Source organism: Hypomesus nipponensis, chromosome 6 (assembly GCF_054491055.1).
Source record: "Hypomesus nipponensis isolate SF chromosome 6, ASM5449105v1, whole genome shotgun sequence".
Lineage (NCBI taxonomy): Eukaryota > Metazoa > Chordata > Actinopteri > Osmeriformes > Osmeridae > Hypomesus > Hypomesus nipponensis.
In genome coordinates, this window is record NC_140366.1 from 15,509,119 (window position 1) to 15,526,023 (window position 16,905).

Below are 16,905 nucleotides of genomic sequence, written 5' to 3' on the forward strand. Positions count from 1 at the left end.
AGTTGTGTGTTAACCAGCACAGTTGCCACCATGCTCGGGTGCTCCTTTTCTATAGTATCATGGAGGATATAATGTAGTGCAGACTCCACCCTAGGCTCTGAGTAGAGGCTGGGTCTTTAGCCTCATTCTGTCGGATGGCCACTGGGCTGAGGGGAATGAATGGACAGTGAATCACACAGCGGGTTCCGGGACAAGGAGAGAGAACAAATATTTTGGGGAAAAAAAGGAATGGAGACAGAGAGACAGAGAGAGAGAGCGAGAGACAGAGAGAGAGAGAGAGAGAGAGAGACAGAGCGAGCGAGAAAGAGAGAGCGAGAAAGAGACAGAGAGACCCTCTTCCACCTTTGTTTATCCAGAAATGTGGGACGTCCTGACTGGCTGGCTTTATTCTGACAACACACAGCCAAGTTCCCCCTGGGGTTCTCCATCTCTGCTTTCTGTTATGTCTGTTGTCAGACACACACACAAACACAGGGTGCTGGAGAAAGCAACCCAGAGACCGTCCTCTCTCACACACACCACATGGAGGACAGCACCTTAGCCTCTAATGATTCACTATACCGTAAGCTTTCATCTTGTACAGTAGATATTAGGCTTTTGAAAAAGATACAGGTAAAATAGACTTTTTAAACATTTTGCAAAGTAGACCTTAGTTCTGTCTCGGTGAGCTCAGAAGAGCTGGGGTTTTGTGAGCTCAGAAGAGCTGGGGTGTCGTGAGCTCAGAAGAGCTGGGGTGTCGTGAGGTAAGAAGAGCTGGGGTGTCGTGAGCTCAGAAGAGCTGGGGTGTCGTGAGGTAAGAAGAGCTGGGGTGTCGTGAGGTAAGAAGAGCTGGGGTGTCGTGAGGTAAGAAGAGCTGGGGTTTTGTGAGCTCAGAAGAGCTGGGGTTTTGTGAGCTCAGAAGAGCTGGGGTTTTGTGAGCTCAGAAGAGCTGGGGTGTCGTGAGGTAAGAAGAGCTGGGGTGTCGTGAGGTAAGAAGGGCTGGGGTTTTGTGAGCTCAGAAGAGCTGGGGTTTCGTGAACTCAGAAGAGCTGGGTTTCGTGAACTCAGAAGAGCTGGGTTTCGTGAGACTATCTGGAAACTGTACCTGACGTGTCACCAGGATCCAGAATATAGAAACTTTCCATTCCTGTTTAGCGCCCATTTTCAGCCCCAAACTCTGCAACACAATGACTATGAGAGCTGAAGGGAAAGCAACATTGTGATGCCAATTCCCACTTTTTCTTTGAACTGCGAAAGGTAGCCAACATGGTTTACCTTCAAGGTCTTTGTTCGACTGGCTCTGTTTGAAGTTTTTTCTCACGTTCCTCTCAGCTTACTACAGAAACTGTGGAGGCTATATTTGGACTGAGCAATAACAGATTCTAGAATACAAAGAGCTGCAAAAAGGCTTTGTACTCAGTTTAAACACTGTAAATATTTTAGTTATTCTTCTTATACCAACAACCCCAAATAAAGATTTTTTTTAATAAATACATATATACTATTTGTATATATACACACAATATATACCATTTGATGACAGACAAGCGACAGGGTTTCGATTTGAACGTGGGGTGGATAAGAGGTTCACTCATGGCCTATTGTGGACTTGTGTAAAACTTGCTACCCTGGCAAGGCAACTTTCATTCTAACACCATTACTACACTACATTACCTCACGCCCTATGGACAGGAGGGAGGAGGAAAAGAGGTAGAAAAAGACAACATGACTAAGTGACAGATGACATGGTTATAAATCAGATTAAAAGGCCATACCCTGTTGCGTCACTCAAAACACACACGCTCCCCCTCCTACCCTTCCCTTCCCCGCCACACCTCTCTTTTTTGGGCAAGGCCATTCAAGGATTTAATTTCAATCTTACAGTTGGAACTGCCAGTTTAAAAAGACATTTGGATTATTGAGGCTCATCTGTAACAAGTTTTCTTTACAGATGGCTGTCAGTCTGCCGTCAGTGTCTGGAACTGAATGATGAATCACACGCTAGGATACAGAGGAGAATGGCACAGTAAAGCCACACTTAAGGGCTTCTTGGACATATTTGCCTTCATTTCACTACAAACCTACGTTCTACTGTGAGACTTTTTAAGAAACCTCTCATTCTCAGACAGCCATGGCTTCATTCAGAGGACATCCACATGCCTAGGATGACAAGGCAACGCCGTGGTAACCAGGTCTGAAAGGCATTATGGGAGAGGGGTGGAAGAGACAAAAAGGGCACTAGCGGTAATTTATCAGTGTCTACTGACTTTTGTTTTAATTTAAGACCCTATACTACAGGGACTTAATTCTAAAAGAGACACACACACACACAAACACAAGCCTGTGGGATGGATCAAGCTGTGAAGGTTTAACTGCTACTATGGAGACCACAGTCGTGGGCTTGAGTCATCAATAAGTAGATCCAGACCGGACGATAAACAGATGTGGCGATCCTGTATGCACCCCCAACACCAGAGCAGACACTGAGCCATTTAAATTCATAGTGAAACTTTATTCTCACTCCCAGTTTCTGGCTAAACACTCCCCCCCCCCCTCTCCTCTCTTCATGACACTACCCACCAAGCCTCTGGAAGGCCTTTTGTTTGACTTTCCATCTTGCACTCCTCTCCCCCAACCCCCTTTCTTCACGAACATGGGGAGCCAATCACAGAGTTTCTAGGGGGTGAGGTAGTGCTTCTGACGGTTTGAGACAGAGAGATGAGAAAAGAGAGATCATTTCAACTCGGGCAGGCAGCGGAGGGTATCTAATCTCCAGCCAGTGATAGGACTCAATCTATTTCACACTACCCTGTCATCATTCCCTGAACACACACACACATTCACCACTGCAGCCCTCTGATGCTGAACCAGATGCTGCTCATTTAGCACCTCAGGCACAGTTTTAGTGTTTGTCTGCTAAGCACCCGGGGGAGGTGGGGCGTTGACAGTTGGGGGCCCAGGCTCAAGTGCCTGTGGAGCTCACTCTGCAGCCTCTGGCCTCAGACTAGCCTAGCTACTCCCCTTAGACCTCCAGCAACATCTCTCCACATTAGTCAGCCAATTCAACTAGACCATTCAACCATACGATTCAACCGATAATAAACTGTCTGGGCTGTAGGCTACATGTCAGTTGTAGTGGTAGACAGAACTTGTCAATGCCCAGCAGCTATAGATTTAAATATAACTTCATGTAGGCTGTAGACTGAGCCACATAACAATAATGTAAAGTTTCAGCAGACGCTTTTATCCAAGCGATATACAGGGGGTATTTTAACATGCAACCTCTTAATCTCCAATCAAATGCTCTGACCACGGTATGTCATAGTATTACAACAAACTACAGTTCCTGGGTCACACAAGGTCATTACTCCTTGCCAAACACCAGCTTAGTGAGGTGTAACAGACACAGTATCGTTATGTTACGTAACTGTCGCACATATGCGGCCAAGGACCGCGTCGCGGGTACAGATTAAGCCATTTGTTCCCCATCCAGGCTACCTCGGGGTTCCTGGAATCTCCAAGCTGACACCAGATGTGAAATCTTACCTCCCATGCTCTGAGCTTTAGCATGCGCATCAGTGTGTCTGTTGTTGTGGTTATGTTATTATGAGAAAGCCTGAAGGTTTTCAGTTTGTGGAACTGCACAAAACATTGAGTTATTGGTGTGCTCAGCTAAAACAAGGGTTATCAAATATCAACATCCCGTTTAGAGTTTCATCCTAGACTTTCTGCTTAGCTGAACATTCAGGTCTTTAAACTGTGGACTTGATTTGAATGGTCAACACGGTCAATGCATTTCAAATGTCCACAGGCAGGTTTGAGAGTGCTCCTAGACAGCCAAAGACAACAACAAGAAGCTCAGTGAATGGCACCTCAAATCTATATTTGAACCGTAAAAGGTAAGAGCCAAAGCACTATTGACCTACTTCAATAAACATTCACCTAATTGGTCAGTTGTGGGACAGATGAGGCCACTCAGCATCCTCGATGTTTGTATGTGAATGTGTCATAAACCAGGATGATCTTAAACTCATTGGCAGTGTTAATCCTTACTGTTGACACATATGGCATGGCCAGGCTGTCACTGGCATCATGCTGTTACACCCAACCCCATCTGGACATCCACTTATCGTGCATTTAAGAAAAAAGAAAAGAAAACCTTATGTGGGAACTTTGAAACATGTTGTCCAGAAAGGTTTGTACATAAGTATTTTAAATTCAACTTCAGTAGGATATTTGGAAAGTCAGGACAGGGTTTGGAATCAGTATGTGAATCTTTGGAAACTGATAATATGCTTAAACTTTATGAAGCCCTTTTTTCATAGGTGGGGGCAACATGAAAAGGGGGTAAAAAAAAAAAGTCAGTCTAAACTTGAGTGTAGTCTGTCTGCTAAAAAGTGTGTCGGGCATGGACGGACATCGTGTGAACTTACCATTAAGTCCATTTGGGATGCTCCTGTGATGATGTGCTGCCGGCAGGTCATCCATGGACCTCAGCACAGTGCTGGTGACCAGCTTGCCCTCATTAGGCTTGTGCACGTGGTTGTGGTGGTCTGGACTGCCGGCGCTCCCGGTGCTGGACGTGCTACTCCCGTCCCCGACATCCCTAACTGTCCCTGACCCCCCGTTGAGGTTGGTAAGACTGGACTGACTGTCTATGGAGCTCCGAGATCCGGCACCGTTCCTCTCCTCGTCCAGCATGAAGATGATTTCTTTCAGGTCCGTATTCTCTCTTAATACTGTTTCTTGGTTGGCCTCCAGTTCTTTCAGCTTCATCATGTAGGTACCCACTTCCTTCCACACAGAGCTTGCTGTATAGCGACCAAACCGCTGCCATTCCCGGGAAAGCTTCTTGCCTTTCTGTCGGTCATCGTCCAAGAAACAGCAGAGTTCCCGGAGCTCGTGATTATCGTCCTGAAGCTTCTGGTTGATCTCCTTTAGATTCCGGATTTCGTGGAGATGCACCTGCAGCCTCCGGTTAACATCTTTCATCATGTTCCCATGCTCTATCATCAAGTTCATTTTCTCGCCGTCCACCCTCCGTAGCCTCCTAACCAACTCATCCTTGCTGCATCGCACCAGTTCATCGTCCGAGACCTTGCTCAAGTCATCATTGGGTCCCTCCGACACATTCTTTGCCATTTTCTGTTTATGTATCTCCTCTCGACGCGTTTAGCAATGTTGTTAGATTTTCAGAAAATCTTCAGCTAACCGACCCTTAATTGCGTAATTGTATTAAAATGTGAAAACATTATAAGATGATAAACTATGACATATCAGAGTGAGAGGTTTAATTACTCAAATGAACGCTGAGACGTAGGCGACCCTCGGCTTCTATAGGTTATGGCAAGCGTGCAATGGACAAACTGCACACACCCACACTTGCCTTTAAAGCGAACCCTCCCTTGTCTTCATAAACGTTAGCTGGTTTAACCATAAAGACTAACATTTATATAGTGATAAAATAAAAGGAGTACCGTTTTCTATCAAATATAGCCTATATCTAATATGTTCCTCGCGCTGAAATCTCTCGCTCCCCTTGAATTATTCCGCGTTCCGCTGCATGTGCGTAAAATCCTCGGTGTTCTATGAACATTCCTTCGTAGTAAAAATGAAAATAACGAAATTGATTGTCATTAACCTGTGTTCAAAATAAAATGCCTATATTGCGTCCGCAAGAATGTTTCTCGTCTAGAAACAAACGAAGGTCTGTAGCAACATTGACCCTCTTCTCGAATGATAATCCGATCTCTCCTCGAAGTGGACTGGTTAACAGTGGATGAATCTCAATCCCTCCCCAGTTTGGAATGAGTGGTGTCCTCCCTGAGTCCTACAACCAAACACTCCGGTTTGAAATATTTCAGGATTTCGGTCAAGGCGGCCAATCAAGAAAGAGGACAACAGGGTGTGCAGGTAGATAAAAAACAGTAGCCTAGGAAAACACGAGCTCCAACCTACAAACTGAAATACTATAACCGTCGCATGGAAGGGCCTGATTAGAATAACTGGAAAATGAATGAAAACAAAAAATACGTAGCTACCAATAAAATCTGTCATGTACAGCAATTTATTAGGCTTGCAGAAACAAACTGATAACATTCTAAACAAGATTTAGATTATGGCTTTTAACAGATAATGTCACGAACAAATGAACGTTTACTTAGCTAAAATGTAGACCATTTCATCCACATGATTTAAAATAAACTATATGCAATTCTTCATTGACCCAATTCAATCAGCATCAAACAGTGCGAATGAGGAAAGTTTTCTTTCAAAGTTTTTTTCGGGAAAAACAAAAACTGCATTTACCCCCTCCCCCCGAAGTTCAATGATAGATCCCAATCGATCAACAGGTGTCAAATTGACACCCAAAGTAGTTGAATGAGGGCAAAAACCAGAAAAGTGAAATATCATTTCAAGGTCACAGCGGCACCGTGTGGTAATATGTGAAACTACATAAAATACGTAGATCACACTGTACGATGTATTGTAGATAATATCAAAACATGTTAATTTGCTTGCTAATTTCGAATAAATTATATACCTGGAATATATGCATACATACATATCAATATTATGATGAACTTAATTTCTTTTGTATTTTAGATTATGAAAGACAGGTATGTAGGCTTCAGGAAGAATATGTTTGCCTGTGTTTAATGGTGCACATCACTCCACTCTTAGGCCTCAGTGAGCCTGTGTCGAGGATGTCAAAGGACTGCCCAGGAACCAGACTGAAGTCAAACCTCTGAAGCAGTTTGGCCATCACAACCTTGGCCTCCATCTACATACACAAACACACATTCACTTTAAGAGATCAAAAGACCTTATCAGTGTATGTTTGTGAGTGCAGTGTGAGTGTGAGAGAGTTTGTGTGTGTGTATGTCCACACCTGTGCAAAGTTTTGTCCCAGGCAAGATCGCGGTCCAAGGGCAAAAGGATAGTAGCAGTAGTATGGCCTAGGAAAAACATTACATATCAAAACATGGTTGTGCTCTCGTTAGCAGCATTGTAGTCATCTCATATCCTGAATACGGAAAGTTCCAGATGGGTCACCTACTTGACAGCGTCCGGGTGAAATCTATCTGGGTCAAAAGTCAGCGGGTCCTTAAAGAATTTATCCAGCCTTCCACTGACGTAGGAACTGAACTGTGACAAGACAAGACATGTTCAACGGTAACACCCGAGGGTTCCATTTTGGCAATGACTCAAACCTGAGCTGTGTCAACTTGGAAGTAATTTACGAGGCAGGAGACTCCTGCAGGTATCCGGACACCGCTGATGACCATGTCCTCTGCCACCCAGCGAGAGGTACCTGGAGCCGTGGGATACAGCCTCAGTGTCTCCTTCAACACCTGAGCCACGAGGACACAAAACCATCTTCAAGAAATACACTAAAGACATGTATCAATCATATCAGGGGCGAAGGTTTGTTTTCAAATGTGGGTGGGACAGCTGTTTATTTATTGTTTTTGAATTGAGGATGCAGCTGTTAAATATAGTTTTCTTGGTAAAAAGTTGGGGGGCAGACATGCCGTTTTCAAAACGTGAAGTTTTACCTATTAGTTATTTACCTATCAGAACTTAAGTCACAAGAAAACACTGATGAAGATGATTGTACAAAAACATTAGATTCTAGGACTTTGCCCTTGATATATATATATATATATATATATATATATATATTTTTTTTTTTTTTGGTAGGCTATCTGACTGGCATACCTGCGATAAGTAACCCATTTTCCCCAGATCCTCATAGCTGATCTCCTGCTTCATCCCAAGGACTTCATCCACCTCCCTCTTCACCCTGGAGAATACACATCGTTTTATGAATATAAGATTAATACATTTAGGATATATTGACTGCTTGTGTAAATACTACTATGTGCAGTATAAATAGTACAGTCTGTCTTCTTTTGCTCACTTTGCTAATATATCTGGCAGTCGTGCCAGTTCCATAATGGCAAAAGCAATTTGATTGGCTGTTGTTTCTTGGCCTGTAAACAGGAACCGAACATAAATGTGACACTAGTGAAATTACATTCAAATTCTGATATTTAAAAAGTCAGTCTATAAACAGTGTAGAAGAGTTTAATATTTACATTACATTTACATTTATTCATTTAGCAGATGCTTTTATCCAAAGCGACGTCCAAGAGAGAGCTTTACAAAGTGCATAGGTCACTGATAATAACAACAACTAGATAGCCCCAAAGCATTGCGGGTAGCCAAAACAAGAAGATGAAGTATCCCACCCGCGATGAAGAACGTCACAAAGTTGTCTAACATCTGCTCCTCATCCTCTTTATCCATGTGCTCCTCTGAGAGGACAGATATACACACACACACAAAGTCATTTAGACAGAGTAGGTATTGTACGTCTGTCTGTTCTGTTCCAATTTCAATGTCATGAGTTTAAGGACCTTTGTTAGCTGCTTTGATGATCTGTGTGAGGATGTCTTGAGGAACATATTCTCCACTCTGAATAGCCTTCTTCCTCTCATTGAGCCACTTAGCACCAGTGTTTCTCAACAGCTGAATGGCCTCCCTCACCTCACTGACACACTTCCGGTTCTTTGGGTTATACTGAAAAAGTGTTGTTGCAATCACTCGTTAATAATAAGCATCACTGATCTATATGTCATAAGTTAGCTGGTTGATTACTTTTACCTGGAAAGTGACATCTCTCACATGATGCATCAACCCTTTCAGACACAACAGTATGGCGTTAGGGAAAGGAGAGTCACTGTGGTTCAGCAAATCCAAATCTACTCCAAACGCCACCTACAATTGACAAAACAATAGAACTTGTTCCAGCATTGTGAAAATCATAGAATTCAGAGAGCACGTTGACACTGCTTTAGTTTTGATATCCGTCACGTTAAAAACGAGAACATGGAAATCGTTTTGATCCCAGTTCAACTGGGATTATGTTCAGGTACCTTAGCGATGACCTCCATAGTGACACTGTTGACCAAACGGTGCATGTGTGCATCCGTGTTGCTGTCAGCCAGTGTTCCCAGTTTAACCATCATTCTCTCGGCCATCTCATTGAAGGTACCCATGATGCCCCTCAGGTACCTGACAATGACAAGCAATGAAGACGTCTCAGGGCTCAAATGTACATATGAGGACCTTCAGTTTTGTAGTTTGTTTTCTGTGTTTACAGGAGATGAAGCTCACAGGCTGCTAAAAGCAGGATCCATGATACGCCGTTGTTTGTACCAATGATCATCAGTCTGGGCGGTGACCAGGCCATTTCCTAGGAACCTAATAGGAGGAAAGGAGAGACCAAGGGAAGGGGGGGGGGGGGGGGTTGATAACTGGCAGGATTACATTCCAAACATTTACATGCAACATTTTAACACAATTGTGTGAAGAAGTACAGTATAGGACTGGATCAATGAAAAGGTGGATAGAGCAGTAGAAGACATCTGTCACCTTTGTCCAAACAAGCTGAACATACGCTTGTAGACTGGGTCTTTGAGGCATTTATGAGACATCAGCAACTCCTGTTAAGACAATACAAGGTGTGCATTTAAATGACAGAAGAATACTAAATTAACAGAGAGGAATTATTTTCTGTGATTTGATCCACTGTTTTGCTGGAAGTTCTTGGTAGGTCTTAACCACTGCAGTTCTGGTGTTAACTATGTACTTCATACATCTTCATTTTGTATTGATGGAAGGGGGCAAAAAAAATACTGCTTGATGTAAAAAATAAATAAATAAATAAATAAATAAAGAGTCGAGTCACCTTATCAGGGATAAGCATAAAACGGATTTCAGGAGCACATTTGCTCTCTTTTTGTATGTATAACACAATACTAGATTTTACCTTTGTGGCCTCTGGACAAGAGACGGAAATAATAACGAGATGCAGGTAATTAATCCGGTACACAGGTCCATATTCTTCAGCCCTGTTGGATACTGCATGATTAGCGCAACTAATAACTCACACTAATGAACTAATACTAACTAATAGAAAATAAAGAGAGGGTGGGATGGGTATAGCTCAGTGGTTAGAGCACTACTTTACTGCAGATTAAGGAGTTGCAGGTTGAAAATCCAACCTGTACTGTGAAGTACAATGATCATCACCATTGGAGGAATAGATCGTGTGAAACTCGGTCCTCACGCATGGCCTTCAGGAGAATGGATATGTGTCCAAACAGAAAACTGGAGGAAAGAATAGAAAGTAGTAGAAATTACCCTGTATGTTGCAGTAGACCTCGTAAAACAAGAGCAACACTCCTGGATGTAAGCCTTGCATATTCACCTCACCCGTGGCGGCCCAGGTATATGATCGTATTTCCAGTGTATATACTTAACATATAAACAGTAACCGATAAATGCAATGCAGCATAAACCAAATATATACGGAAGAACGTAAAAGGAGAAACTTGCAATCAAATTCAACAATGCCATGTTCTTGATAGCTTTATAACGATACGTCTGTCGCTCTTCGTGGATAATTTGACACCATAGAGTAAATATAACGTTTGACACAGTGCCCTTTACTAACTTCCGTAGGTGCATTCGACATGGACTGACTGACTGACGCCGCAGGTGACTGCAGCCGGCTGCCTTGAATCTGAGTGCCATTGGCTGCTTCAAGTCAGCCGGGCTGCAGGCGACTGCAGACGACGCCGGCGCTGCATGAAGTCGAATGCACCAATACAATTTCCCGCATGTTGCTTGTTCATCTCGGTTTAATCGTGAGTTGCACTTTTTATGCAAGTTGCGCACTGATTTTTTAAACAAGGAGTTGCTGACATTCTGTGCTGACCCATTTATCTGACAAATAAAACATCAGAAATAAAGTGAAAAGGCAGTATTTAGTTATGCAGAAAGGCACAACAAACTTGCTAGTCTACAAAGCTACCATGAAGCAAGGCAGAAGGTAACAAGAAACGCAGTTTCGTGATTTGTGTGAAAAAAAGTTTTGAAAGATTGAAACAATATTTTCAAAAAGAGGGTTTGAAAAAAGTTTCGAAAAGTAGAAAAAAAAAGTTTCGAAAGATTGATGAATAGGCTACGTGATGAGGACTGTACTACTCTGATCCTCTCTGCTTTACTCTTTTTTTAGGCTTCTCATTTCCACAAACCTCTCTCCTCTCCTTTCGTCTCCTTCCTCGTGTGGAAAAAAACGTTTAGAAAGGTTGAAAAAATATTTTCTAATAAAAGGTTTTCGATTCTTTTTTCTTCGAAAGTTAATTTTTTTTTTAACAAAAAGATTTTAAAGGTTTTAAAAGGTTTAAAACATGTCCTCCATCTACAGGCAAAAACACAAATAGCCTACAAAAGAGATCAGAGACTGTGCATCTTCACCTGTGCCACGTTTTGTCCCGAGCAAGATCATTTGTAGGATTAAATGACCCAGCTTTACATATAGGAAAAATATTGTTAACATCAGTGATTCACTGAAGATGGAAAGTTCTAAAAGGGCTACTTACCTAATTGGCAGCATCTGGGGGAACATATCTGGGACCAAAGTGAATGTGTACTGTTAAAAAAAGCACCTTAACATAAGTTATCAAGCTATCAGAAAATATTAAGATGTCAAGGGAACATCTCTGAAGTTGACTCACGATGACCAGCAGCGGTCAGTAGTCACAAAATATAATATGAATACATAGCATAGGCCTACATTGAAGAGTATAGATGTTCCTAGTATTTACAACCCTACCCCCTACTCTGCATCCAAAATCAATCTTTCAGAAATAGTTTATAATCAAAACTAGTTTACCACATATTAGCACCGCTTTCTGTAGTATTAATTGCCTTTACTCATTTTGATAAACCATCAAAAATCTATCCAGATTTAGGAATTTTTATTTTCAAGGTGATTAAAATAATCAATGTATTTACATTGCACAGTCAAACATCATTCACAAACAGGCAAAAAACCGGAGGCGCTAATAACTTAAGACTGCAGTGAGTTTCAAGTTAATGATTCAGGAAACAAGTGAAAATCAAGAGGGCCTTTGCTGTAACCACAGGTGTAGTTGCACACTGAGGCTAGCTAGAGTGCTGTGTTGAAACCGAGCTGGGCACGTGATGAAACGGCCTGAAAGCAGTCTCATGGAGATAGATTGTATGCCGCGACGATCCACTTCAATGTGAAGCAGTCATTCCTGGTGTGCCGAAACGGCTCCCATGTCCTTCAAAACTGTGTTGATTGAAGCCGTGTCTGAATAGCTCAGTTCGTCAATCCCGACAGGAAACAGGTTTCCAGTTGAGCATAGACCACTTTTGAGTCAGTTTCTCTGGCTTCCAAATCGAAGTTAAACCATACTCTGTCCGGCAGTAGTGGTCTCCCCCTCTTCAGTGCTAGACAGGACTATGTCAGTGAAGCTGTGACAGGTAGGACTCTATGGTCTGTAAATAAAAAATAATGAAGATCAGTGAGGGTGACAATGGGTGAGATATGAATCTGCATAAACATGCTAATAATAAGCAAATAATCTGCAACACGAAACTGCAGCAGTCCACCTTTGCTATCTCTCCTGTAGTTCCTGGAACTGAACTAAGCTGGGTTCCATCCTCCCAACATTCTTTCAGCTGCTGCCTCATGGCTTGAAGGTTCCTGCAATGATGTAAGAGCAATGACAATAACAGTAAGTCATCATACAAATCCTTTTCACCCAATGAATATGTAGGCTTGGCAAAGCAGAAAAGTAGACACGTGTATCAAAAATGCATAGCAAGAGCATACTTGTCTTCTGAGAAGCTGTCCTTTAGTGTATTGCCATTTGCGGAGAGTTCTGGCCACCACCTTTTGATTACAGATTGCACCCAGTGCAAACCCACAATCAAGTTTCTGGAAAAGGATGACATTATATATCAGAATTCAGGATCCAGGCAGATGATGAATAACACGAGTGTGGTGTTTTTCAGCTTACTCTTCATGTTTGCTGGCAAGGATTGTTTTCACTTGTGGCAGTAGGTCTACACAGCAGCCAAGTGAAATGCATGGTGTGTCACTCTGAAGGCTGAAGGAAGAAAAAAAGAATGTGCTTAGTGGCGTTTATACGCTTAATGTCCCTTTTGATAAATGAAAACAATAAAATAAAGAACCAAAACAAGTACAATGACTGATGCTCACTTTTTTGTTATAATGGGTAGACAATCAAGAAGCACCCCAGTATCTTGGATTCTGTTCAATGAAAAACAACGTTCGTGTTCAGACACAGCAAGGTAGGGCAATATTATTTCTGATCATTGTAAAACTGGACACACACACAAAAAAAGTGGATTTACCTTATCAGGTATGCCACAAGTTCACTAGTATTTCGACGCCAAAGTGTCAGGGCTACATTGAGTCGCAGATTCCTTCCAAACAACACGTGCGTCATAGCTTCATGGTCTTTCGATAACTATCAAAACAGCAGAAAGATGCACAGAAAATTAGGACATAAAAACAAAACGAACGCGCGATACAATTCTCTTCACCCGTGACAAAAACAACACGAATCCCATCCGAGTCAAGGCCCGGCTCTTCCCTGAGGAGGGAGAGTTTACCTCAGCAAAGTAGTCACTGCACTTGGAGCCGGGCTCAGTCATCTTGGGGGCCTCTGCAGAGTTCACAGGGAACCCGCAGTTGTCATTGTGGTGTACATCGCCCTCAACGTCTTCACTCATCAGCTCATTCTCTTTGTTGGCCATGTGACAGGACAGGCCCGCGCGGGGCACCCTGCACAACGCCGCCGAGCTCAACGCCGCTTGGCGCGCTTTCCTCTTGCACACCGAAACTCGCTTCACTTTGCCAGGAATATGGACGACGCGTGTCAATGTGAATCTGCCGTGCGAGAGGGGACACAACAGAGGCTGGGTGAAGGGGCAGAGGTGTGAGGGTCCAGATGGTTAGGGTTAGAAGACAGACATGGTAGATTGTTGGCATGGAAAGATGCGTCGGTGGTCCAATGAGTCACAGCATCTTAACTGGGGATGCAGAGAATGCATTAGATGAAAAGCCGTGTGGACGTGAGCCTTAAAAACTCACCTGTCTTTATCTATATCTTCCTTATTATAATAATCCACCTAAAACAAAAGGATAAGCGATAAAAGCACTCCTAGTGTTTTCATAAACTGTTAACCGTAGTATGACACTTTTTTTGTTGTATTGTGCTAAGCAAAAAAGGTCTGTTCCTCCAGACCCACCCACCTTCTTCATGGTCTGTTCAGTAACAGAATGCAGATTGGGCATACACAGAGCGTGAGGCATGGCTTGGCTGAGCCTGTCGAACTTCCTCTTTTGCCCATCCTGATTTCCAGTGGCCATAGTTGAGAAACCTTGAACAATACAAAATGTTCCTTTTACATCGACAAGTTATACAATTCCGATATGTGGCCAACCTGATATACTGAGTAGACCTGAAGTAAAAGCAACAATGACAAAAACAATAGTGATCTGAGTGCTGCAAATGCCTCCACGTAGCTTTGTTGTCACAACAGTCATGTTCCAAGCCTGGTGCATGTGAAGTAGCGAGCTAGCTACAGGCAGGGCACACCCAACCGTCTTATTAAGTTAGCAAGTGGCCTTGCTCTACTCTAGCAGGGTCTAAATAGCCTTGATTTTTGATCTGCGATCATTGCTAAGCAATATAATGGTAATGTCAACCAAATACGTTTCTCATAATACCGTAGATCGGTGCAAGGTTTTGTCCATTTAGCACAAACGCTATATCCAGTCCGAGTAGTGTAGCTAACTAAAGCTAGTTGACTAGCTAACTACTGTAGCTTGTAGTCAGCTGCTGCGTACGTAGAGTTAGCTAGCTAGCATCCTTGAATGGCACTAACAATTTATTGACTATGAAAGCAGACGGATGGCCTTTATAGCTTGCCCGTTTGATATGTGATTAAGTACGGGCAACCAAAACAATAATGTAAAATTATGGCTTGTTATCCAAGTAGTCCGATAGAGTAAAGCGAGGTTAAACTATCTAGCTGACGTTAGCTAGCTTGCTTGGGAATTTTCAGGAAACATATGGCTTGTTTGCGTGCTAGATTAGCAAGCTAACTTTCTAGCACCTAGTAGCTAGCTAGTTGAATAAAACTAGCCAACTACAAATGATAATGTTCAAGATATTTGGTTTACTAACCGTCACATTTTGCGAAGCGTCTTTCAATTCCCTAAATACGAATGTACATTTGATGATGACTCAGAAGTTATCTGTCTCCAAACTCCCTGTTAACTTGCAGATGTCTTTGGTAATAATCTAGCCAGAGACAGCTTTTGCCATTCAAATGAATACACATCACTTGCAAGGATTGTGGGATTGATATCAGCAAAGGAATTTTTTTTACTGACATCTAGTGGTTAAAATATAATACTACAACGAAGAGTCTTCTGGGCCTAACCAATCACAAACTAATTCAGTCAATCATAAAAAAAAACACTCATTCACTCAGAAAATGCTTGTTACCTTTACTGTATAAAGGGTTTATTTATTCTTACATCACATGACCCAGACACGTCTATTAAATTGTCAAATTGGATGTTATTGAAGACCAACTGCCTTCCTGAGGTTGTTATTCTGAAGAAATAATACTTGGTCTCTGGCTAGGGAATAAACATTCACAAATCATATTTCTCTGATGACAAGTTATTCGATTTCAAATATTTTTCTTTCCACATTCAGAGTTTGTGGGGAACTATGTATCTGATAACATTTTGATTGAAAATGTGCAGTTTTGAGTCTCAGACAGCCACATATTATGCACATACCAATTCCACCATTGAGTCGGTTGGTTTATTCAGCTGCACCCCCAATCTATTTTCAGATATCATAAATAGAAACACAGTACCATTTGAACACATTGTAAAAACAAACCAAAATTGATTTTAATCACAGCAATTTATCTTAAATAGATCCATTTCAACGGTTTGAATTGGTATGTCTGCGGTAAAGTGCCCACCATGCTTTGTGGAAATAGTGTCCTTATAGTTGGGCCTTTTCCTGCTAACACTCCTTTGTTAAAACAACAAGATTTGAATCGTGCTGGGTGTACGTGGTTGGCTGCTTCAGAGATACATTTTTAGGTACCAGTTATTGCAATCATGAACAGAGAATTAGGATCACGTTTAAAGCAGAGATATTATTAGCAGTACAAGGAATAGTACACTGCAGTCCTGTACACATGACGGACTGGTTTCACAAACACACCAGTCATTCAAGATAAAACATCTGTTATGAACTGTATTATGAGGGACATGCTGTAAACAAGGCAGACAAATCCCCATTTACTAATACGTTGTTTTGTAATGTATACCAGACCACAGGGAGGTCTAGCCATCATGTATAAAGCCTTCACCTTGTTTACTGTGTTACAAACTGAAGCACACAATGCTTTAAGAGGACCGATTGAATGACATTGTATTATAATGTATTATTATCGATGTTGTTTCTGACATATACGTTATTGGATAAATGTCTTTACAGCACCCAAACAGAGGGGTCAGACTAATTCTCAAAGCTTTATAAAGCTGACTAAGAAAAAACAGGGGGGGGGGGGGGGAGTAATGTGCCGTCTCCTGAAACAAATCTTTCTTCTCTCTCATAGAAAACAATTAACTGAAATAAACGTAGCTTGTGAATCAGATCTCCTCAAAGACTATACCACCCACATATCCAGTAAGAGTATTAAAAGATTTACATTTTAAAAAGATGGATTTTAATTCAGATTAAACAGGCAGCTTATTAAATTCCAAAGTTTGGAATATTTGCCTGGAACTTCCGTGAGGTCCTTTAGGCTAAGAAGTTTTAAGCAGGATGTGATTATAGCTAAGTAGTACAGGACTTGCAAGTGGCAGTTTCAAAACAAACATTTTGAGCTTTAAACTGTATTTTATAACAATTGCCTTGAGAATTTAGAGATTCATGAGACCTATGTGATCTTGTAAGTGCGAAAGAATGCTGTGAT

At 42.0% G+C, this 16,905-nt stretch overlaps 3 protein-coding genes across 5 annotated transcripts in view; all 3 read right to left on the reverse strand.

The window, feature by feature from the left end:
• ccdc85cb (coiled-coil domain containing 85C, b) overlaps nt 1-5,797 on the reverse strand; it is a 31,997-nt gene extending 26,200 nt beyond the window's left edge. For all 3 annotated transcript variants that reach the window (XM_084699638.1, XM_084699637.1, XM_084699636.1), the window contains exon 1: nt 4,413-5,797. In XM_084699638.1, coding sequence (XP_084555764.1) covers nt 4,413-5,121 — 709 coding nt within the window. In that variant the 5' untranslated portion in view covers nt 5,122-5,797. The remainder of the gene's footprint in view (nt 1-4,412) is intronic.
• A 233-nt stretch (nt 5,798-6,030) lies between these two features.
• LOC146287276 (cholesterol 24-hydroxylase-like) lies at nt 6,031-10,496 on the reverse strand. The gene is made up of 15 exons (XM_084699635.1): nt 10,259-10,496; nt 10,081-10,158; nt 9,818-9,899; nt 9,421-9,491; nt 9,163-9,249; nt 8,922-9,060; nt 8,650-8,763; nt 8,403-8,565; nt 8,235-8,300; nt 7,904-7,976; nt 7,702-7,786; nt 7,224-7,334; nt 7,040-7,128; nt 6,872-6,938; nt 6,031-6,763 (listed from the first exon to the last, which is right to left on the reverse strand). Exons 1-15 carry the CDS (start codon nt 10,405-10,407, stop codon nt 6,611-6,613), a joined length of 1,527 nt encoding a protein of 508 aa, XP_084555761.1. The 5' UTR covers nt 10,408-10,496; the 3' UTR covers nt 6,031-6,610.
• A 1,302-nt stretch (nt 10,497-11,798) lies between these two features.
• katnbl1 (katanin p80 subunit B-like 1) lies at nt 11,799-15,242 on the reverse strand. The gene is made up of 10 exons (XM_084700146.1): nt 15,084-15,242; nt 14,147-14,274; nt 13,985-14,022; nt 13,504-13,780; nt 13,243-13,358; nt 13,088-13,138; nt 12,885-12,974; nt 12,698-12,802; nt 12,475-12,568; nt 11,799-12,360 (listed from the first exon to the last, which is right to left on the reverse strand). Exons 2-10 carry the CDS (start codon nt 14,261-14,263, stop codon nt 12,328-12,330), a joined length of 921 nt encoding a protein of 306 aa, XP_084556272.1. The 5' UTR covers nt 14,264-14,274; nt 15,084-15,242; the 3' UTR covers nt 11,799-12,327.
• Nucleotides 15,243-16,905: the final 1,663 nt, after the last annotated feature.